Source organism: Sus scrofa, chromosome 10 (genome assembly GCF_054392235.1).
Source record: "Sus scrofa isolate SSC_HxYL_T2T_F1_AM1 chromosome 10, Sscrofa_HxYL_maternal_Yorkshire_Landrace_v2.0, whole genome shotgun sequence".
Taxonomy (NCBI): Eukaryota; Metazoa; Chordata; class Mammalia; order Artiodactyla; family Suidae; genus Sus; species Sus scrofa.
Window position 1 is genome coordinate 27,057,639 of NC_139392.1, and position 21,703 is coordinate 27,079,341.

At 62.9% G+C, this 21,703-nt stretch overlaps 2 protein-coding genes across 21 annotated transcripts in view; both read left to right on the forward strand.

The window, feature by feature from the left end:
- PTPRV (protein tyrosine phosphatase receptor type V) lies at nt 1-19,444 on the forward strand. Its single transcript, XM_084979414.1, has 37 exons — nt 1-99; nt 479-547; nt 910-946; nt 1,451-1,566; nt 1,775-1,849; nt 2,067-2,115; nt 2,268-2,540; nt 2,799-3,068; nt 3,235-3,498; nt 4,511-4,759; nt 4,860-5,099; nt 5,247-5,522; nt 7,208-7,480; nt 9,463-9,726; nt 9,882-10,145; nt 10,387-10,668; nt 11,054-11,194; nt 11,713-11,923; nt 12,413-12,480; nt 13,462-13,588; nt 13,665-13,712; nt 14,244-14,337; nt 14,494-14,584; nt 14,668-14,744; nt 15,453-15,587; nt 16,175-16,297; nt 16,664-16,824; nt 16,905-17,040; nt 17,317-17,384; nt 17,467-17,623; nt 17,704-17,782; nt 17,864-17,940; nt 18,053-18,181; nt 18,302-18,412; nt 18,499-18,659; nt 18,954-19,089; nt 19,272-19,444. Exons 5-37 carry the CDS (start codon nt 1,793-1,795, stop codon nt 19,329-19,331), a joined length of 5,151 nt encoding a protein of 1,716 aa, XP_084835540.1. The 5' UTR covers nt 1-99; nt 479-547; nt 910-946; nt 1,451-1,566; nt 1,775-1,792; the 3' UTR covers nt 19,332-19,444.
- Nucleotides 19,445-20,942: 1,498 nt separating this feature from the next.
- LGR6 (leucine rich repeat containing G protein-coupled receptor 6) overlaps nt 20,943-21,703 on the forward strand; it is a 94,928-nt gene continuing 94,167 nt past the window's right edge. For all 20 annotated transcript variants that reach the window (XM_003130614.5, XM_084979437.1, XM_084979422.1 and 17 more), the window contains exon 1: nt 20,943-21,641. In XM_003130614.5, the coding sequence (XP_003130662.3) occupies nt 21,433-21,641 (209 nt within the window). In that variant the 5' untranslated portion in view covers nt 20,943-21,432. The remainder of the gene's footprint in view (nt 21,642-21,703) is intronic.

A 21,703-nucleotide genomic window follows, 5' to 3' on the forward strand; every position in this document is an offset into this window, starting at 1 on the left:
GGGAGAGACAGCCAGGTCTCCGGGCACTCGGGAGCCAGGACGCCTGCATCTGCCTGCTGCCTGCCTCTGCCTGCTGCCTGCTCCTTCTGGAAGGACTCAGTTAGGTGCTGGAGACCTTGGGAGGACCCCAGGGGTTTTCAAGGTGGAGGATGTGGGTTTGTCTGTAGGAGGAGACCCAGCCCTGTGGTATTTTTTGCTGAATGGAGAGGCGTGGGTTGCAGGGGGGGCGGCGGGGAGGGGGGCTGCTTCTTATCGGTCAGAATCTCCCCGCCCCCTCCCAAGCCCCCCTCCCTGCCAATTTGATGGCTGCCCCAGGCTGGCAGGGGGCTGACAGGGGGCCCCCTATGGATCCAGGCCCCGTGCAGAGGACTAGCTATGGCATCCGTGCTGTGCCAACGGGCCCTTCTTTTGTGGGGACTTTGGGAGATGTCTGAGACCCCCACCCCGTACCTAAAACCATGTCCTGTCTCCTACTTAGGTTCTGAATCAGGGTGTTTCCATTCCATTTCTCCAGACTCTGCTGGTCCAGCAAAGTGAGGTGCTCCAGGTGAGTTGGGGGGGGGTGAAGGGTGGAGGGTGGAGTGTTTCCTTCCCTTGGCCAGACCTCGAGCTCCGCCCTTTCACATGTGGGTCCCTCGCTGCCCCCCCAACCCCCGCTTTGAGAGAGCACGTGTGCATGCACAGCCTGGAAAATCTGATGGGGCCCAAGTGCTAAGTTTCCAGGCCTCCTTCCAGAGGCCGGTGGGTGGCTGAGGTTTGGGGCTGGGCAGGGGGGGAGGGGCAGGCAGCCCCTGGTTCTGGAGAAGCAGGTCCCAGCCAGACGGTCCGAAAGCCGGCTAGCAGCTCAGTGTCCCCCTCTCCCCCCAATTGTCTTTCCTCTGTCTCCCTTCCCTCCTTTCCCCATGTCAGCTGCCTTGGGCCGGGGGCTTAGCAGGAGCAGTTCCAGGTGAGCAGTCGGTTCCAGGCCGGAGGGACCCTTGGGAAAGCTGCCCTGGGCCTTCGCAGCACCTGCGTCCAGGTGGGGGCGGGGAGGGCCGGGGCTGTTGGTCCAGGCGCAGGAGGTGGGGGGACCAGCACGTGTCCTTGGGACCCCAGAGCACGGTGTGCCTTCTGCTCTGTGCAGCTGAAGGTCCAGGGTTCAAGCCCAGCTCCCCTCCTCACCCTTGGCCTGGGCGCTTCCCTCCCTGGAGACCCTCCCTTATCTGGGGTGTGAGGGCGTGAGGCCGGATGGCTCTTCCAGATCTGCCATCACTGTGACTCCAGGCCTTTAGGACACGTTCCTGTGTCTGTCCACAAGCGGTTCACGGAAGGGGACACACACTCATAGCTGGTCCATCCCCCCAGCACCCAGTAACTCCCCCTATGGTGTAACCAGGACCCCTCGCCATAGGAACACAAACGCCATATCCATCTTCACGTGCAGAGAGCCAGATACCCCCTCTTCCCCCAGGGCTGGGAGTCAGGAGCCAGCTGCTCAGCCCACAGCAAGGCTGGGTCTCCTCTGGGCCTCCCCCAGGGCACAGGACTGTCTCCTGCCTGGACAGCCAGCGCTGGAAGAGGGTGGAAGTAAGCTTGTCTGCAGCCTGGGGGTCAAAGTCCCACCCCCGCTTCCCAGGGCCCTGCCAGGCCGGGCGCAGTGGGGGTTGGGTCTGGGGTGTGGAGAGGTAGCCCCTTGCTCTTGGCTGCCCACTGCCTGCCACCCTGCCAGGCCAGCCTCTGAGCACGGGGCAGGCGGGGGCGGGTGGGGGCGGAGTCGGGCCACTCTCTCTTGCAGACGCATCCATCCATCGCAATGAGGCCCCCTGTCCTGGTCGCTGTGCTCCTCTGGCTCCCAGGCCTCTGGGCCGAGGTGAGGGGGGCACTGGGGCCGCCGGGCCAGCAGGTGGGGCCCCTGCTCTCCAAAGTGTCCAGCCTGAGCGGGGCCGCGCCCTCCCAGCCCACGGAGGACAGCGGAAGAGTCTGCTCCTGGCCTAGGGTCCCCACACCTTAGGTGTCCTGCAGTGAGGACAGGCTTCCTCTGATCCTGGCTGGACACCAGAGCCTCTGCTCATTCCCCCCCATGCCAGGATAACGAGTGCCACTCCCAGGCAGAGGGTCCAGGCGGGCAGAGTGGAGGTAGGTGCCTTCAGAGGGGCGTGAGGGCAGTGAGTGGGAGCAGGTACAGGGCCATTTCTCCGCCAGAGCCTGCCGCTGCTCTGCTCTTCTGCCATCCCTCCTTCTTTAGGACGGAGGGGTTGGGAGACTCTGAGTGTGCCCCTTCTTCCCAGGACCACCTCTGAGCGTGAGCGTGGGCAGCAGGGGGAGGGCTGCCAGCCTGGCCGTGAGCTGGGCAGCCGGGGGGCCAGGCAGGCCCAGCCACCTCCTCCGCCTCAGCCAGCTCGGCTCCCTTGGCACCCCTGAAGGGCAGCAGCTCCAGGCCCACACCAACGCATCCAGCTTCGAGTTCCAGGACCTGGTGCCAGGAAGCCACTACCGGCTGGAAGTGACGGTCCTGCACCCATGTGGGCAGAACGCCACCACCATCCTCACTGCTCACACGGGTGCATGGCGGGCAGGCTGGGGGGGCGGTGGCGGGAAGGCTGGGGGGGCGGTGGCAGGAAGGCTGGGGGGGCCAAGCAAGATGAGGCTGCGCTGGGGGCAGGGGCGGGGGCAAGGGGTGAGGGGGGCAAGGGGGGTGGGCAGGGTGAATGTAAAGTTTTCTGAGGATCATGCCTGGACTCTGACCCACCCCAGAAACACAGCTAATGCCCAGCCTTGACCTGGCCCTGATTCGGTGCCTCTCTCTGCCTCTGCCGCAGCCCCCGCTACTGTCCAGGACCTGCAGCTGCAGAGTTTTGGGAGCCCGACCAGCCTGCAGGCCTGGTGGGGCGCTGCCCCTGGCAGGCAGGACAGCTACCAGCTTCTCCTCTACAAACTGGAGCCCCAGATGGTGGCCCACAACATCTCCATGTCCCCAGGCACCCTGCGCTACAACTTTAGCGACCTCTCACCAGGCAGCGAGTATGCTCTGGAGGTTACCACTTGGGCTGCCACCCTCCAGGCGAAGGCCAGCACCCACCAGTGGACAGGTAGGGCCAGGGCTCAGCAAGACCCTGGGAGCAGCCAGTCTGAGGGCCAGCCCAGCATCACGTCCCCACGTGGCTGGGCTTCAGGGCTTCTGCTGCCCAGGTCGGTGCCAGGCCCCTGCATGGGGCCCCTTCTCCAGCCCGACTTGTTCTCTCTGCCCTCCCCCAGCTCCCGTGGCTCCGGGTCAGCTGGGGTTGCATGCCTTGGGCACCAGCACCCTGCAGGCCTTCTGGAACGGCTCTGGGGGGGCCGCCTGGCTGCACCTTGTGCTCACAGACCTCCTGGGTGGCCCCAACCTGACGGCAGAAGTCAGACGGGGTGTCTCTAATCATACCTTCCGTCATCTGTCTCCGGGAACCGCCTACAGACTGACCCTCAGTGCCGTGGCCGGCCCCCACTGGGCAGCCGGGCCCAATACCATTGAATGGACCCGTGAGTTCTTGGGGCGAAAGGGGGAGCAGAGGCTCATCAGCCAAGCAGGCAGGATACAATGGGTGGGGTGGGGTCCTGGGATCCCATGGGGAAGGGCCGAGGCCTGGAGGGAGTGCCCCTCCTGCAGGCTGGAGCCCCCGAGAAGAAGAGTGTGGTGGAGTTCCCATCGTGGCTCAGTGGTTAACAAATCCGACTAGGAACCATGAGGTTTTGGGTTCAATCCCTGGCCTTGCTCAGTGGGTTAAGGATCCGGTGTTGCCGTGAGCTGTGGTGTAGGCTGCAGACGCAGCTCAGATCCTGCGTTGCTGTGGCTCTGGCATAGACCGGTGACTACAGCTCTGATTTGACCCCTAGCCTGGGAACCCCCATGTGCCACAGGAGCAGCCCTAGAAAAGGCGAAAAGACAAAAAAAAAAAAAAAAAGAGCGAGGTGACATTCATGTGACAGTTATCACTGGAGCCCTCCCTGCACCAGCCCCGTGCCTGCTACTTCCCTGTGTCATCTCATTTGTCCCTCAAAACAGACCCCTGCAAGTCGCATTCTCTCCTGTCACTGTGGAGGGACTGAAAGTTGGGGAGAGAAGGACCAGGTTCTGAGGCTTAGAGTGTCCAAGGCTGGGCTGAGCCCGTGGGGACTCGGTTGTGCTTTTGCTCCGAGAAGTGCTGTCTGGCACTGGAAAGTGGAGGAACCAGACCACCCGGGCTCTGAACCCATTGCTGCCACTCACTGGCTGTGGGTCTCTGGACACATTGCTCACCCTCTCTGTGCTTTCAAAGGGAGGCTCATGGCAGTGTTGTGAGGAATAACGTGAGGTCTGACACTTGAGGTGTTGTCGTTTTTTATTGCATCCACTGCCTGGTCCTGGGACTTGCCGAGGATGTGGCACAGGGTGACTGCCAGCAGCAGGTGCTGAGCCCCGGTCCAGGGAGCACAGAAAGAAGCAGGCATGGGCTGGGACTGTTCTCAGCTGCCATCGTGGGCTTTCTGCACATATGTGCTCCCTTCCCCACAGATCCCTCGGCCCCCCTGGACCTGGTGCTCACTCCCCAGCCCCCAGGGCTCAGTGCCCACTGGAGGGCAGGGCCCGGGGCCCAGGACGGCTACCTGCTCAGGCTGAGTGGGCTGGTGGAGACCATCTCTCTGGGCCCTGGGGCCCTGAATGCCACGTTCCCAGGGCCCCTGCCTGCCGGACACTACACTCTGCAGCTGAGGGTCCTGGCTGGGCCCTATGATGCCTGGGCCCAGGCCAGTGCCTGGCTGGGTGAGTCTGGGCTGGTGGGAGCAGGAAGGGGTTTTGCCCAGTGGCACCTGCTTCCGGAGGCTGGTGAGTCCTCACTCTCCAGGGACCACACCCTCCCCAGATGCTGCAGCCGAGAACAGACGAGGCAATGGCACTGAGCTCCCCCTGGATGTGCTGGAGGCCACCAGGGAGCCTGGGGACCAGGCACTACTCTACCCTGAGGGATCCCCAGGCCTCCCCGGGAACACTTCCGTGCCACCTGCTGCCACTCAGGTCCCACTTGGTGGGCACGGGGCCCTCTACCAGGTGGATGCTGTCTCTTCTCTGCAAAATACCACCCAGAACCTTGCAAACCACACAGGTGAGCCAGCCACTGTGGCCCTGGCCCTGGGCAGCTTTGCCTCAGGGTGGAGATCCATGTGGGGGAGGGGCTTGGGAGAACAGGGCAGGGGCACCACAGGGCTGCAGATGTCCCAAGGCCATCTTACCAAACCACCCTTCTCTTCAGGGCCCCTGGCACCACAGTCTCTGGAGGTCATTGGCAGGGGCAGTCCCTATGACCTGTCCATTGGCTGGGCCCCGGCACCAGGGCAGCGAGAAGGCTACAGGGTCAGCTGGCACCAGGAGGGCAGCCAGAGCCCACTAGGCGGTCTTGTTGACTTGGGCCCAGATAACTCCAGCCTGACACTCAGGGGTCTGGTGCCCGGCTCCTGCTATACCGTGTCATTGTGGACCTGGGCCGGGAACCTCAGCTCCAGCATCCAGAGGGCCAGAGCCTGCACTCGTGAGTTCCTGCCGCAGCCTCTAGGAGGCCAGCCCTGGGCGGTGGGGGTGGGGCCAAGTTCCTTTGCACACTGCCTTCTGTGTGCTATGTTCTTTTTATGTGTGTGTGTTTAGGGCTGCACCCGAGGCATATGGGGGTTCCCAGGATAGGGGTTGAATCGGAGCTGTAGCTGCTGGCCTATGCCAAAGCCATAGCAACACCAGGTCCACATCCAAGCCTCGTCTGTGACCTACACCACAGCTCACGGCAACACTGGATCCTCAACCCACTGAGTGAGGCCAGGGGTTGAACCTGTGTCCTCATGGATATTCATTAGATTCATTTCCGCTGAGCCACAATGGGAACTCCTGTGTGTCATGTTCTTGACTCAGAGACCACGTATCTGCCAAGATGGGGCCTTTCATAAATCTGTCTGCAAGTATCCTCACCTCCTGCCAGCTGGTCATCCATCCATCCCCCCTTCCATCTATCCCTCCATCCCTCCATTCATCCATCCTTCCATCCTTCCATCCATGCATCCATGCATGCATCCATCTATCCTTCCATCCATCCATCCATTCCTCCATCCCTCCATCCTTCCATGCATCCATCCATCCTTCCATCCTTCCTTCCATCCACCCTTCCATCCCTCCATCCCTCCATTCCTCCATCCCTCCATGCATCCATCCATCTATCCATCCATCCTTCCATCCTTCCAACAAATACTGAATGATTGTCCCCCATTCTTAGGTATGGGGTGAGGTGCTAAAGCTAAAAATCATGAAGAAGACAGTCTAGAAATGAAGACTGACAAGTAAACAGATGGTTTATGTGTTTATTAAAATTATGTGTATGGCAGAGTTCCCGTCGTGGCTCAGTGGTTAGCAAATCCGACTAGGAACCATGAAGTTGCAGGTTCGATCCTTGGCCTCGCTCAGTGGGTTAAGGATCCAGCGTTGCCGTGAGCTGTGGTATAGGTTGCAGACGCGGCTGAGATCTGGCATTGCTGTGGCTGTGGCTGTGGCTGGCAGCTTCAGCTCCAATTAGACCCCTAGCCTGGGAACCTCCATATGCTGCGGTTGTGGCCCTAGAAAAGACAAAACAAACAAACAAACAAAAAAAAAGTTATATGTATGGTTTTATACCTCATCTTGTAAACATAAATGCAAGGAAAAGAATATGCACCATGTATCTTGAACCACGTGAAACTTGGATCGCATAGATTAAAAATCAAGAATGGTAGGGACTTTTATGCAGCCCTGGTTAAAGTTTTAGGGTTCACAGAGGGGCCACCTTCGGGAGTCTCGGAAGGTTTCCCAGAAGAAAGGTGCGAGCTGAGAAGTGAGTGGGTCTGAGCAGGGTGGGTGGAGAGGGGCCTTAGTGAGCGGTAAATGTGCACCCAGGCCTTAAGGTTGGGGGTACGGAGAGAGAGAGGAGGGAGTGAGCTTGCAGGACCGAATATCAGTGGCTGAGCTGGGGATCTGGGTCCTGGGTGCTAGGGGGCACCACGTGCTCCAGATTTCATGCCCTCAAGGCGCGGGCAGTCTGAGCAGGTGGGAACAGGTCAAGGGTTCTCCTGGGAGGGAAAAGAGAGGGGGCTGTGGCCCATGGCTGGCAATGTTTGGAGACCACCGGGCAGGGCACAGATGAAGCAGAAGGAGAGGGGGTTGGGGTTGTTCTGAATCTGTCTCTTCCTTGTCCTGCAGTCCCTGTGCCTCCTGCCAACCTGAGCCTGGGCCTTGGGGCCCAGCCTCCTGCCCTGCGGGCTTCCTGGAGTCCCCCAGCGGGGGACTGGGATGGCTTCCTTCTGAGGCTTTACCGCCTGAGGCCCCCGGCTCTGGAAGGAGAGGAGACTCTGGCCCCTGAGGCTCAGAACTTCTCCTGGGACCAGCTGGCTCCAGGCACGGAGTTCCTGGCATGGCTGGCCACCCTGCGGGGGCCAGATGAGAGCAGCGGTGTCAACGCCACAGGCTGGACGCGTGAGTGTCCCCCGCACGGCCCCGCCTCACCAGCCCCACTTGCTAAGTGGCTCTCAAGGGTGGCACAGCCCCAAGCTCTCTGTGTCTGTGAGTGGCCTCTAACTTGACTACGCTGTTCCTGGACCCTTGGCACCAGGAGACCCCACCCTTCACTGGCAGAGCCATGGGCTGGCCACTCCATGCTCTCTCATGGCCAACGGTGGGGAGGTGGGACCCTCAGGGACCAGCGGGACCAGCCTCCAGCCCTACCTGGGCCCTTGCTCGGTGTCCCACCTGCACTGTCTCTTTTTTTATTTTTTGTCTTTTTGCCATTTCTTGGGCCGCTCCTGCGGCATATGGAGGTTTCCAGGCTAAGGGTCTAATTGGAGCTGTAGCTGCTGACCTACGCCAGAGTCACGGCAATGCGGGATCCAAGCCACATCTGCAACCTACACCACAGCTCATGGCAACGCTGGATCCTTAACCCACTGAGCAAGGCCAGGGATCGAACCCACAACCTCATGGTTCCTAGTCAGGTTCGTTAACCACTGAGCCACGAGGGGAACTCCTGCACTGTCTCTTTTAATTCAGAACAGGCGGAGTCTCCATCTCAGTGGGGAGCTGGGGTGTACGCTGGGGAGTGGGGCCCAGGGTCCATGCTCCCGGCCACGTACAACCCCAGAGAGAAGCGGGGGTGGGGGAAGGGCCTCCATTACTGAGGTGCAGGCTAGCCTCCCCTCCTGCCAGAGCCCCAGAGCCCCAGAACCACTAGCTGGGTCTGGAAGCCCCTCCAGACTAGCCCAAGTCCTGCTCGGTGGAGCTAAAGAACAGCCATGGCCCCTTGCTTCTCTGTGGGGTGTCCCCTCCCCGCCCTGTCCTCCCAACCCCTCCCAGGACCCTGCAACCTCAGACCTGGACCCTGGGCTCTGACTGGCTCACAGAGCTGGCCTGTCCCTCTAGGAGCCTCAGCTTCCATGTTTGCACAGGTGTCCACCTGGTGACCCGGGCTCCAGTGGAGGGTCCTGCCCTCTAGCCTGTCCACCCCCACAGGCATTGATTTAAGTCCTGTGCCGCCCAGTCCGGCTCGGCCTCGGGGGCGTGCTGAGTGGGAGAGGCAATCCATTTGCTCATTCAGCACCGCTGGGGCTTGTGCCCTGTTGTCTGGGGGAAACTCACCGTCACCTGTCACCAGGCCTGGTGTTTCCTCACTGGCCAAGGCTCAGACCAAGTGGGGCCTCAGGGAGGAAGGGGCTGAGGTCTGGCTTGGATGCTTTCCTCCTGAGTTAGTCTGTTGGGCTGCCCTCACCAAGGGTGGGGGCTGCAGATGGACCTGAACTTGAGAATCCACATGGTTCCAGGGCTGCAGGTCAGAGGGTGTGGCGGGGCTCCGTGGCATGTGCATGGCTGCTGTCTCCCTGTCCTCACACAGTCACATCCTAACCCCTGGATTAGGGCTCCCCATGCCCTCATTTTACCTTAAGGACCTCTTTATTTTTTTTTAGTCTTTTCAGGGCCCATCCGGGGCATATGGAGATTCCCAGGCTGGGGTTCCAATTGGAGCTACAGCTGCTGCTCTACGCCAGAACCATAGCAACGCCAGATCTGAGCTGCATCTGCGACCTACACCACAGCTCACAGCAACGCTGGATCCTTAACCCACTAAGTGAGGCCAGGGATTGAACCCGAAACCTCTTGGTTCCTAGTCGGATTCGTTTCCTCTGTGCCATGACAGCAACTCCAATCACCTCTTTAAAGACCTTATCTCAGAGTTCCCTTGTGGCACAATGGGTTAAGGATCTGGTTGTCACTGTGGCAGCTCAGGTTGTTGCTGTGGCCCCAGTTCAGTCCCTGGCCTGGGAACTTCCACATGTCTTGGGCATGGCCAAAAAAAAAAAAAAAAAATGTTACCTCCAAATAAGTCAGAAGTTACGTCTGAGGTCCTGGGGGTCAGGACTTCAGCCTATGACCCTCTCTTCTCTCCCCATGCCCTGCTCTCCCCACAGCCCCCCTCGCCCCTCCCCTGGTAAATGTGACCAGCGAAGGCCCTACCCATCTCCGGGCATCCTGGGTCCACGCGCCTGGGGGCCGGGATGGCTACCAAGTGACCCTGTACCAGGCAGGCGTCCGGGTGGGCTCCAGCCCTGTAGGGGCCCAGGTGGACGGCGCCAGCTTCTCAGCTCTGACTCCAGGCACCAAGTACGAGGTAGAGGTGGTTGCACAGGCTGGGCCCCTCTGTGCTGCGGCGGCCAACGCCTCTGGCTGGACCTGTGAGTGGGCCTGGGGATGGCCAGGGGGTGGGGAGAGGTGAGCTGTGAGCAGGGCCGCCCTGAGACTTCTGCACCCTTCCACACCCAGCCCATGTCCCACCTGCACACCCAGGGCCCTGTGTAGGGTCAGAGGCCTCCCACTCTCCTCCCCGCAGCCCCGCATGTGCCCGTCGAGCTGCTGGTATCGATGCAGGCGCACAGTGCTGTGGTCAGCCTGGCCTGGGCCAGCCCCCTGGGGCACGGCGTGTGTCACGCGCTGCTCTTGGAGGCTGGGCCCCTCTCCAAGGAGCATCCCCTGGTGCTGGGTCAATCCCACCTCGTGCTGAGGAACCTCACACCTGGACGCAACCTCTCCCTGTCGGTGCTGTGCCAGGCAGGGCCGCTCCAGGCCACCACGCACCCGGTGGTGCTGCCCGTGGGTACGTTGGTGTCTGTTGGGGGACAGGTGCCCTGAGTGCTGCCCGTTCTATCCCAGCCCCACTCGCCTGGTGGGTGCCCTGCCTCCTCTATCCAGGGGGGTGCGGGCCCACAGGACGCCTGTTTCTCCTGGGGCCGCGGCCTCTTCCCGGGGCAGAGGCCCCAGCCCCCCAGCACCTGCGGATTTCCAGCACGTCTCAGGCTGCAGTGACCCTACGTGACACAGAACCCTTGACCCCACAGAGCCTGACCCCGTGGAGGACGTACAGTGCCAGCCCGAGGCCACCCGCCTGGTCCTGGCCTGGACAGTGCCCGCGGGGGATGTGGGCACCTGTCTGGTGGTAGCGGAGCAGCTGGCGGCAGGAGGGGATGCCCACCTGGTCTTCCAGGCCAAGACCTTGAGGGGCAGTGTCTTGTTGTCCAGCCTGGCCCCTGCCACATCCTATCGCCTCAGCCTCTCGGTGCTTGGCAGGAACGGCCTGTGGAGCCGAGCGGTCACCCTGGTGTGCGCCACTTCTGCCCAGGGTAGGTGCTTCCTCGTCCTGGGTGCCCTGCTCCCTGTCTTCTCATCACTGCCCATGGCTCTTCGTCCCTGGGCTCTCCTGTCCCCCAGCCCCCCACCCCCAGGCCCTCCTAAACCTGGGCCCTCCTGCTTCACCCTCCCAACACCCCCACCCACACCCTCATTGCCCCCAGGCCATGGTACTACCCCTGCCCTCTCTCCACCGCTGCCCCTGGGCCCTCCTGCCCCCTGCCCTCCTGCACCCCCAGGCCCCAGCCCTTTCCTCCCGCCCTGACCCAAACTCCATACCAGCTTGATGTGACCCTGATCGAGGCTTCCCAGCTCTGATTCCATGTGCCCATGGCCCTGCACTCAGGGCTGTGCTCACTGCCCCTCCCCCCTCCCCAGCCTGGCACCCCCTAGAGCTGGCCACAGCCCCCCAGCTAGAGCCCAAGACGGGGATGGGGGTGATAATCACCCCGGGCATGTTTGGCAAGGACGACAGGCAGATCCAGTGGTACGGTGTCATCGCCACCACCAACATGTCATGTGAGTCCTGGGCCTGGGAGAGGGGCGAGACCCTGGCTGCTGCCTCGAAGGGGCGCGAGGGGTCCCAGCACGGACACGGGTAAGATGGAGTGTCCGAGGCTGGTGGGCGTCTGGGTGCAGGAAGGGGCCTGGGACATTCTGCAAGATAAAGTGATGCTGGGAGTTCCCATCATGGCGCCGTGGTTAACACATCCGACTAGGAACCATGAGGTTGCAGGGAACCATGAGGATCCCTGGCCTTGCTCAGTGGGTTAAGGATCTGGCGTTGCCGTGAGCTGTGGTATAGGTTGCAGACGTGGCTCGGATCCCGCGTTGCTGTGGCTCTGGCGTAGGCCAGCAGCTACAGCTCCAATGAGACCCCTAGCCTGGGAACCTCCATATGCCATGGGAGCAGCCCTAGAGAAGGAAGAAAAAAAAAAAAAAAGATGAAGTGATGCTGTTGTGAACGGTGGGAGCATCTAGAAACCCCAGGAGGCTGCACCGCCCATGATGCTGTGCCCCTCCCCCGCCTCTCTTAGTGGTCCTGCCTCCCCGGGAAGCCGTCAACCACACGTGGTACGACCACTACTATGGAGGACACGACTCCTACCTGGCCATCCTGCTCCCCAACCCCTTCTACCCTGGGCCCTGGGCCGTGCCGACATCCTGGATGGTGCCTATGGGGACAGAGGTCTGCGGTCACACCCAGGACATATGCAATGGGCAGCTCAAGCCAGGGTCCCAGTATCGGTGAGGGCCCAACCTCAAGGGGGAGACACTGTAGGTTCCATTTATGGCCTGTTGATGCCTTTGTCAACAGAAGATCTGGCCTGACTCATAGAGTTCCCTTGGGCTTCCTGGTGGACGAGATTTGGAGGGGACCCCCCCCCGTTATGTCTTCCTTTTCTCGGAAAAGAAGGGCCCGGAGCCTGTTAGGCAATGCCAGCTTGCTAGGGCGATGCCAAGGCTATTCGGTACCTACTTCCAGGGCTTCTGCCTCTCCAAATGGGGCAGGGAGGCAGAAGAGCATCTAGGGCTGGCTTGCTCGGCAGCTCAGGTGACCCAAAGCAGCATCCTGAGCAGGTGTGCCCTGCTCACCATCTGAGCATCTGCTGCTCATGACTCCGTTTCCCAGGAGGGGCTGGGCCCTCTGCCTGCCCTCTGTCCTACCCTCTGTCCAGTTCAGGGTGGTGGCCTTCGCCAGGCACAGCGCCCCTGAGACCCTCATCTCCTGTGCAGGTTCAGTGTCGTGGCCTTCACCAGGTATAGCGCCCCTGAGACCCTCATCTTCTTCTCGGCCTTCTCGGGTAGGTGAGCCCCTGGCTGGGCTTCCAGCTGGGTCCTGGAGTGGCAATAGGGTCCGGGACCTCCCTTCAGAGCTTACCCCCGGGCACCAGCGGGGGATGCGTCCTGCATAGCAGAGGTGCCACTGGGCAGGGTGGGCTGAGAGGCAGTGGGACAGGCAGCGGCAATGAGGAAATGGCCTGCCCCCGCTCTGATGGTTCTGCCCCAAGCAACGGCTCCCTCTGCCCTGCTGCTCCTGGCCACGGGGACTCTGGGACAGCTCTGTCCTGTAGAAACCTAAAGCAACCCCCAAGAGCCACATAGGTGACCTAATGTTCCTCGTAGCTGCGTTACAAAGGTGCAAATAGACAGATGAAGCTGATCTTAGCAACATTTACTTCATTTATTTATTTATTTGGGCTGCACTCATGGCATGTGGAAGTCCCTGGACCAGGGATCAAGCCCGCCACAGCAGTGACAACACTGGATCCTTAACCCACTGGACCACCAGGGAACTCCAGCAACATGGACTTCAAACCAAGATATCAAAATACCCTATCAACATGGGATCCCCATTTTTTAAAAGATTAAGGACATGTCTGATGCTCATTTTTTCCACGAAATCTTTGAAATCCAGTGTGTACTTTGCACTTGGAGCAAACTTGAATTTGGAGCCGCTGGGTTACAAGTGCTCAGGCACCACAGGGGCACGTGGCTACTGTATTGGACAGCGCAGCTCCAAAATCCCGGGGCCAGGCTCCACCCTCTTTTCCTTGAGGGTGTTGGGAGGAGCTGGGGGCAGGCAGGGCTTGCTGGCTGTTCTCGGTCCCCAAGGTGGCCCTAGCAGCCATCTCTGGCCTGGGTTTGGCTTCTGGGACTCTGCAAGGTGGGGGGGCTGTCATGGTGCCCTCTACCCAGAGGGTCTCAGGTGCAGGGGAGGCTGGCGAGCCACTGCGGGACAGTGCGTCAAGGCTGCCCAGTTGACCTTCCCTTGCTGTCCCTAGAGCCGCGGGCCAGCGTGTCCTGGGCAGCAGTGCCTGTCCCTGCAGTGGTGAGCGTGGTGGCTGGCTGTATCCTATCCATGGGTGCCACACTGGGCCTGCTATACTGGAGGCGGGTGAAGGGGCAGAGGTCAGTGGGAGGGAGGTTGGGTTGGGGGGCTGGGGGGAGGCCCTGGGCTGCTTCCCATGGCCCTTCACCCCTGCAGGGCAGACGAGACCCTCTACTCTCAGGAGCTGACCGTGTCCAAGCTGCGGTGAGTGCACGTGCGCCCTCGAAGAAGCCGGACAGCCGCCACCTTGCGTGGTGTGGTGGTGGTGGTGCGGGCTCTGGGAAGCAGCCCTACCCCCTGCCAGCCCATCCTTCCTCAGCCACTGTCACCCCCTCTCTCAGTGCTTTTTCTCCAAATAAACCTCCGGGCTCCCTCCCCCCGCCCAGCCTCCCTCTCCTGACTCCCTCCCTGTGATGCTCGGATCAAGCTGCTCTCTTTTCAGGCTTTCCCCAATGCTGGATCTGTTGTCTGCCCTCTGGTGCACAGACACAGTCCTCAGAACCGGGGACAGGGCTCAGGGTCTCACACCTGCCTCCGCATGTAGCTACTGACTGCCTTGTTCTCCTCCCTCTGTCCCCTTGTCTGCTTTCCGCCTCGGAGGACTTTGTTCAAAACGCATGCGGGCTCCACTTCAGGGCCGGAGCCCAGGGCTGGTTTCCAGCTCCCAGGAAGTGCCCCACCAGTGCCAGGCAGGACCCTGCACTCCAGGCAGGCCCACTCCCTCCTCTCCTGCAGGCGGACCCACCGGCCCATCCCTGTCCACAGCTTCAGGCAGAACTATGAAGCCAAGCGCGCCCACACGCACCAGGCTTTCTTTCAGGAGTTTGAGGTGAGGCCTCTGCTGCCCTCAGGGCCCCAGCAGAGAGAGCAGCAGGTGCCAAGGTGGCTAGGGCTGCTGTGAAGTTCAGGGGGCCCCCCAGCCTTGCACGCCCCTGCCCCCCTTGCTGTCAGATAACATGGGTCTGCTTCGGCCCCAATCTCACAGGAGCTGAAGGAGGTGGGCAAAGAGCAGCCCAGGCTGGAGGCCGAGCATCCTGCCAACACCGCCAAGAACCGCTACCCACACGTGCTGCCCTGTGAGTGCAGGTGGGCGGCAGGTTGGGGCCCAGAGGAGGGGCCGTGTGAGCCTCCACTGACTGCAGGCTTTTACCCTCTGCAGATGACCACTCCCGGGTCAGGCTGACCCTGCTGGATGGAGAGCCCCACTCCGATTACATCAATGCCAGCTTCATCCCGGTAGGGGCCGCCTGTGGGAGACGCGTCTGTGTGCAGGACATGGTGTCCTACCCTTGTGTCCACGGAGGTCACCACTTGTGTGCTGGACACTGCTGGGCCCATGGGAAGCAGAGCTGGGCTACCCGCATTCCCAACTCAAGGAGCAGGCAGAGTGTGTGTGTGTGTGTGACACCCTCTGTGTGGTATGTACCCGCCGTGCAGTGTGACAAGGGCTGTAATAAGGGAACATGAGCGGTACCTGGAGCAGATGAAGAAGCAACATCTGTTCCACCAGGGATCGTCAATGGCTTCCCAGAAGAGAGGGGTTAGTTCCCTTGAAGGATGCATGATGCACAGGGTACTGATAAGTGATGAAAGACGGCAGACGTTGCAGCTGGAAGGACCCAGAGAGGAGTGGAGCTGGACATGGGACAGAGCCGGGTGGGGTCACTGGGTGGAGGGGCTGCATGCCAGGTGTACTGGTAGCAGTGGAGCTGGGATATGTGCAGCTGGTGTGGCAGTTGGTGGAGGGTGGCCTTGGGAGGCTGCTTCAGGCCGTCAGCATCTTGTCACTGTCCCTTAGCAGTGGGTCTGTCTCTGCACTGCCCTCTTGGCTGGGTTCCTGGTGCATGTGTGTTCACGCATGCGCACACGGATTCCTCAGGCCTGGGGTACACAGTGGTGTGTGCTGGGGGCTGCAGTCACCATGCTCCTCTCCCCCACCTCCAGGGCTACACCCACCCGCAGGAGTTCATCGCCACCCAGGGGCCTCTCAAGAAGACCCTGGAGGACTTCTGGCGGCTGGTGTGGGAGCAGCAGGTCCGGGTCATTGTCATGCTGACCGTGGGCATGGAGAATGGGCGGGTGAGTGCACCGCTCTGGTTGGCCAGCAGGTGGCAGGCTCTCCCTGCAGGACTGGCCATGGTGGGGACGGAGAGGTCAGGCCAGGAGGTGGTAGGTCCCCAGCTGACCAGGTGGACTTCGTCCCCACTGCCTCTGCCATTTCTCACCGTGTCCACCCTCCCTGCTCCAGGCCCACAGGGGCACAGGTGTTGAGAGGCAGCGAAGGTAAGAAGTGCCCGGGTGGGCAGTGGGTACGCTGGTGCATCTTTGCTTTGAACACACCTGTGCCCTGCTCTGGGTGGGGCCCTGGGACAGGCCTCTGAGTCCCCTTCAGCTGGAGCGGGACGTCAGGCCAGCTGGCCCTAATAAGGCCATGCAGCTCTGCACAGGAGCCCAGCAGCTACCTTGATGCCCCCAGGGTGGCATGAGAGGTCTGGGGTGAGGATACCAGAGCCCGTCCAGGGCAGAGAGGCTTCTGGACAAGGTGGCCCAGAGAGCAGTATGTTGGTGGGGTGGCGGGGAAAGGAGGATTGGGGGGCTGATAAAGTGGGACAGTGATGAGGCTGGGCCCACCCCACCCCCACCCCTGCCTGACCCTCTGGCCCTAGGTGCTGTGTGAGCACTACTGGCCAGCCAACCCCACCCCCGTCACCCACGGCCACATCACTGTCCACCTCCTGGCTGAGGAGCCTGAGGAAGAGTGGACCAAGCGGGAATTCCAGCTGCAGCACGTGTGTGTCTGTGAGGGAGGCTGGGCCCTCGGGCAGAGACTCCTAGGGGAGGATGGGCTCACCTCCTGGGTCCCCTGGCACCCATCCTGCCCAAGAGGCAGTGTCACCCATCTGCCTGGGCATTCCCAGCTGGCAGAGACCCCCCAGGACCTGGGAACGCCCGGCAGGCAGAGGCCCCCCAGGACCTAAGCCTTCCCAGTAGGCAAAGGGCCCCCAGGAAGCTGAAGGAGCCAGGTGGGGGGAGCATGGGGATGTGGGGCAGCGAGACCCCACCCGTGGGATCTGGTGGAGGGAGTGACGGCTAAGCAGAGGATTTGGGTGTGGAGGGGATGGAGAAGCAGGCTGGACCCTCTGCCCCCTCCCCAGGCTGCCCAGCCCCCACCAAGGAGGGTGAAGCAGCTGCAGTTCACCACCTGGCCTGACCACAGCGTGCCTGAGGCCCCCAGCTCCCTGCTGGCCTTCATGGAGCTGGTTCGGGAGCAGGCGAGGGAAGCCCAGGGCACCGGGCCCATCCTGGTGCACTGCAGGTGAGGACTGGTGCCGTCAGGGGGCAGTGGGCAGGGGGTGGGGCCTCCCCTTCACAGGCCTGGGCCCTCTGTCCCTGCAGTGCGGGTGTGGGCCGCTCGGGCACCTTTGTGGCCCTGTCAAGGCTGCTGCAGCAGCTGGAGGAGGAGCAGACAGTAGACGTGTTCCACACGGTGTACACGCTGCGGCTGCACCGGCCCCTCATGATCCAGACCCCAGTGAGCCCATAGCAGGCCCGGTCACCACCCTGGGGGGAGGGCTGAGGGGCCGGGAAAGGACCCTGGGGAGACGGGAGGTGGGGGAGGCTGCAGCTGGCATCTTTCAGGGCTTCTGTTTCCCTCTGTGCGGAAGGGGAGGCGGGCAGGCCCCTGCCAGCTCTGCCGTGTGGGCAGTGCGGGAAGGCTCCAAGATGCTCCCGGATGCCCGGCTGGCTGCTTGGGGCCTGGAGCCTCTCTGCTGGGCCGCAGCCCCTCAGCCGCCTGCCTCGTCCCCAGAGCCAGTACGTCTTCCTGCATAGCTGCCTCCTGAGCAGGATCCTGGAAGGGCCGCCCAGCTCCTCTGAGTACGTGCAGCTCCGGGGCTTTGTCCAGTGGGGGCGCAGGGTCCCCACCTCCCACCAACAGACAGCCGCTCCATCCACGCAGGGCCACGGAGGCCAGACGCGGGAGCTGGGGAGCCTCGAGTGCCCCCCGTGCTGCCCAGGCTCCCCCGAGGCCGCAGCCCATCCCTGTGAGGGACTTGGCCCAGGCGTGCGCTGAGCGGGCAGCCAACGCAGATGCTGGCTTCCTGGGGGAGTACAAGGTGCGCTGAGGTCGGGCGGGGCTGGGCTGTACTTGGGGAGCCAGGCCAGCCTCATGGGGGTGCCCCCTCTGCCCTCTCAGCTCCTGCTCCAGGCCCTCAAAGACCAGGCCGGCTCTATGACGCCCCCTCCTGGCTGTGAGCAGGATGGCGCCACCTCTGGTGAGTGCCGCTAGGGGTGCGGGTGAAGGGGGCATTGCCAGGGCGGGCCTTCCACAGCCCACTGTCACCCTTGTCCCTCAGATGGCCATTGCCATGAGGGGTCTGCTCCGGTGGAGGAGGGCATCCATGGCGAGATGCCTGAAGCCTGGCTCTTCCCGGTGAGATGATACCCTCTGACCGTTGGTGCTTTCTGGGCTGGGGCCGGGGGTCCCAGAGCTGAGACGGGCAGGGGACACCCTCGATCCAGGGCCAACCAGCTGTGCTGTGCAGGGCGGGCCCTCTGGCCGTGACCACGTGGTGCTGACCGGCCCTGCAGGGCCCGCGGAGCTCTGGGGGCTGGTATGGGAGCACGGGGCCCGCGTGCTCGTCTCCCTGTGCCCACCCGGCCTCCAGGAGAAGGTGAGGGGGGCAGGGACCAGAGGGTGGGAGGACGCAGGGCTGAGGTGGGGAGTACGGCTGTGACCAGGGCATGGGTGGAGATGGCCGCTGACCAGCAGCCCTGTCTCGGTCCGGCCACAGGAGTTCTGGCCCACGGGGACACAGCCCATTGTCACAGATGGGGTGACTGTGCACTGGGTGGCCGAGAACAGTGTTGCAGGCTGGCCCTGCACCCTCTTCAGTGTCACACACGTAAGCTGGGCCATGGGGCATGATGGGTGGGCTCCGGGGAGCAGTCCTGGCCCCTCTGGCACTGGTGCCAACACCTCTGCCCCCAGAGGGGGAGCGGGACAGAGAGGCCAGTGCAGCGGCTGCAGTTTCCTCACTGGGAGCCAGGGCAGGAGCTGCCCGCCACGACCCTGCTGCCCTTCCTGGCTGCCGTGGGCAAGTGCTGCTCCCAGGACACGGAGAAGCCAGGCACGCTGCTCAGCCACTCCAGGTGCTGCTGGACAAGAGCTGGGGGGGGAGGGAGGCGGAACCCCTCACTCCCTCCTGTCAGGGCCGCACCCCCCAAGCCTGGCCTGGGGCTCCTCAGAAGGACCCAGTCCCCTTTCTGGCTCTGCTCTGATGTCTTTCAGGATTCTGTCCCCTCCCTGCCCGGGCACAGGCTGGCTATGGCTGTGCCCAGCGTCCCTCCATGGTCCCCAGGCCCAGGCTGGGTTTCCCCACCCCCCTGGGTCCTCAGCCCTCCTCCCCGCCCCCAGGTGTCCCTCCAACTCAAGGTCAATTGCAGCAAGGGTGCGGCCCCACTGGGCACCTTCCTGGCCGTGGACCGGCTGCTGCAGCAGGCAGGGGCCGAGGGCACCGTGGACATCTTCACTGTGGCCTTGCAGCAATCACAGGCCTGTGGCCTCCTGACCCCAACCTTGGTGAGAGCCGCTGGGCTCAGCAGTGGGAGGAGCAAGGGGGTAGGAAGGCTGGCACAGTGGTGGGGGTGGGGCGCGGGCCCGGGCAGCTGGCAGCTGCGGGTGGTGCTGGGCCCCTGCTCTCAGTGGAGGCACGGGGAGCTCACCTCACCACTGTCACCGCATCCTCTGGCGTCTGCCCCTAGGAGCAGTACACACACCTCTACAGCTGTCTGAACAGTGCGCTGGAGGGCGGGCTGCCCTGAGTCAGCACTGGCCACTGTCGCTCAGAGGCTGCGCCCGCTTCCTGAGGGGCAGCCTGCATGCCGCCTGTGCTGTGAAGGGCTGAGTGGGGAATAAAAGATGCGCTCAAGCTTGAGGCCGAGTGCGTTTTGTCTGTCCGCCCGCCCTCCAGGAAGAACGAAAGAACCTCAAAGGTTCCTGGACATGGGGCCCAGTGCAGGGGGTGGTGGGGACAGAAGCAGGTGGCCTCCTCAGAGCAGCCCCCAGTCCTCCAGTTTCCCAGCTTCCTCAGGTCCCTGGATTCCAAGCCTGGTCACTCGGAGGCTCACCCACTGCCCCGTGTGCAGGAGGTGCGGCCTGTCGCTGTCTCCTGGACTTCTCTCCTGGGAAGACAGGGGCTGGGGGCTTGGCGGATCCTCAGCCAGAGTTGCCAGGTTTTCTCAGGCCCCTCCCCTCCCCCACAGGAGGGAGCAGCGGGGTGGGGGGGGATGGGGGGTGCTGAGCAGGGAGGGCCTTTGGAGAGGGAGGAGGCAGGAGGAGAAATCAAAGGGGGGGATGGTGATGCGCACATGGCAGTGGCAGTGGCGTGGACACCAGCCCATCCAGCCCCTTGTCAGATGCGAGGCCCCAGGTGGCTGGGAGCCGGGTGCTGGGCCCCAGGGAACAGGGCAGAGCTTGCCTGGGCCAGCTCCAGTGCCCAGTGAGGGATGAGGGTCAGAGGCAGGAGGCCCTCTCAGGCCTGGTGGAAAAGGAGCAGAGGCAGGGCTTTCGATCAGCAGCCTCCCCAGGACGAGGTGAGGCCTGGGGCTCCCAGGGGGTTAAAAGGTCAGCGGGGCAGCCTCTTCACACTCCGTGTTTATCAGGAGTCCAGGGCTGGCCCAAATGGCCCTCTGGGAGGCAGGCTGAACAGCATCTCTGAGTCCCCAACCCCACCCCTGCTGAGGAGGCAGTGAGCGGGGAGTGGGAACACAGAGGGACCAGAGGGGCGGGAGGCACAGCTGACCTGGGGGCGGGAGGCCAGCCGTGGTCTCTCAGGCCCTCTGCAGGATCAGGCCCTCCTGGGAGGCTGGTCTCAGCCAGGGTCACACCCACCTGGGGGCCTAGGGTTGGTCCAAGCTGAGCAGCCCCTGCCTCCCCCAGGAGGTGAGGACAGCAGCAGAGAATGGAGGGACTGATAGGTGGCCCTGGATGAATAGCCCCAGGCTGATCTGAGGCCCGCGGGCCGCTCTGCATACTGGGGTGATCGTGGGGCTTGGCTCAGCGACAGAGATCAGGGAGAGCAGGAGGTCTAGGGAGAGGCGGGCCTGACCCCAGCTTCAGCCACCACTCACCTGCAAGACCCCAGCCTGGCCGGTCCTACTTCAGGCTGGTTGAGCTGCAGCTACTGGACTGGCCTCCAGGTGGCGCCGACCTGCCTCAGGCACGTCCCCATACGGGTGCCTGGCTGCATCCCAGGAGCAGGGTCAAGTGCACGGGACTCGCCCCTGACTGGGACCATGTGCGAGACACTTGAGGGGGAGCATCACACTCTCCTCCAATAGCCGGCCTGGAGCTCGACAAGGCCCCTCCTCATAGCCCCCCATCCCCTCCCTTCCCAGGGCGCCCCCACACAGCTCACCCTTCAGGAACCCCCTGGCTCCCTCCCCAGGACACACGGTGGTGAGGGCGACCCCTCCTCTTCTGGAGCTGCCCCCCACCAGCAAGCACTCCCTTTCTGGGTCCCAGTTTCTCCTGATGAGAAAAGTGGAGTAGCGGGGCTGGGGGTGCTGCTTCCGCCGCCCCTCCAATCCCCGTGGCCCCAGGCTGTCCCCGCGGAATCCTGAGCCTGCATCCTAGGCTTTGGGGCACCGTTTCCAAACGCCTGCAGGTCGGCTCTCCAGGTTCTTTGCCCCCCCTTTTTTTTTCCTTTCCTGGATGAAATTCCTGCCAGCTTGGAAGGAAGGAGGGAGCGAGCAGGCAGAAAGTTTCCTTGACTCCTCCTCCGCCGCATCTCCCTCCCTCGCCAAGCCCAGCCCGTGAAACCCCGGAGCGAACATCGCGCTGCGATGCCTGCGCCTCTCTGACTGCCGCGCGCTCCCGCCGCCCAGTAGAGCCGAGGGTCCCGCCAGCCTCCCGGCCGCCGACATGCCCAGTCCTCCCGGGCTCCGCGCGCTGTGGCTCTGCGCGACGCTGTGCGCTTCCCCGGGCGCCCCAGGCGCCCCTCGACCGGGTCCGCCGCCAGCCTGCCCGGCCCCCTGCCGCTGCCAGGAGGACGGCTTCATGCTGTCGGCCGACTGCTCTGAGCGCGGGCTCTCAGCAGTGCCCGGGGACCTGCACCCCCTGACGGCTTACCTGTGAGTACCGCCTGTCTTTCCCTGTCCCTGCCTGGTTGCGCGGGGTCTTGTGGCTTCAGTCT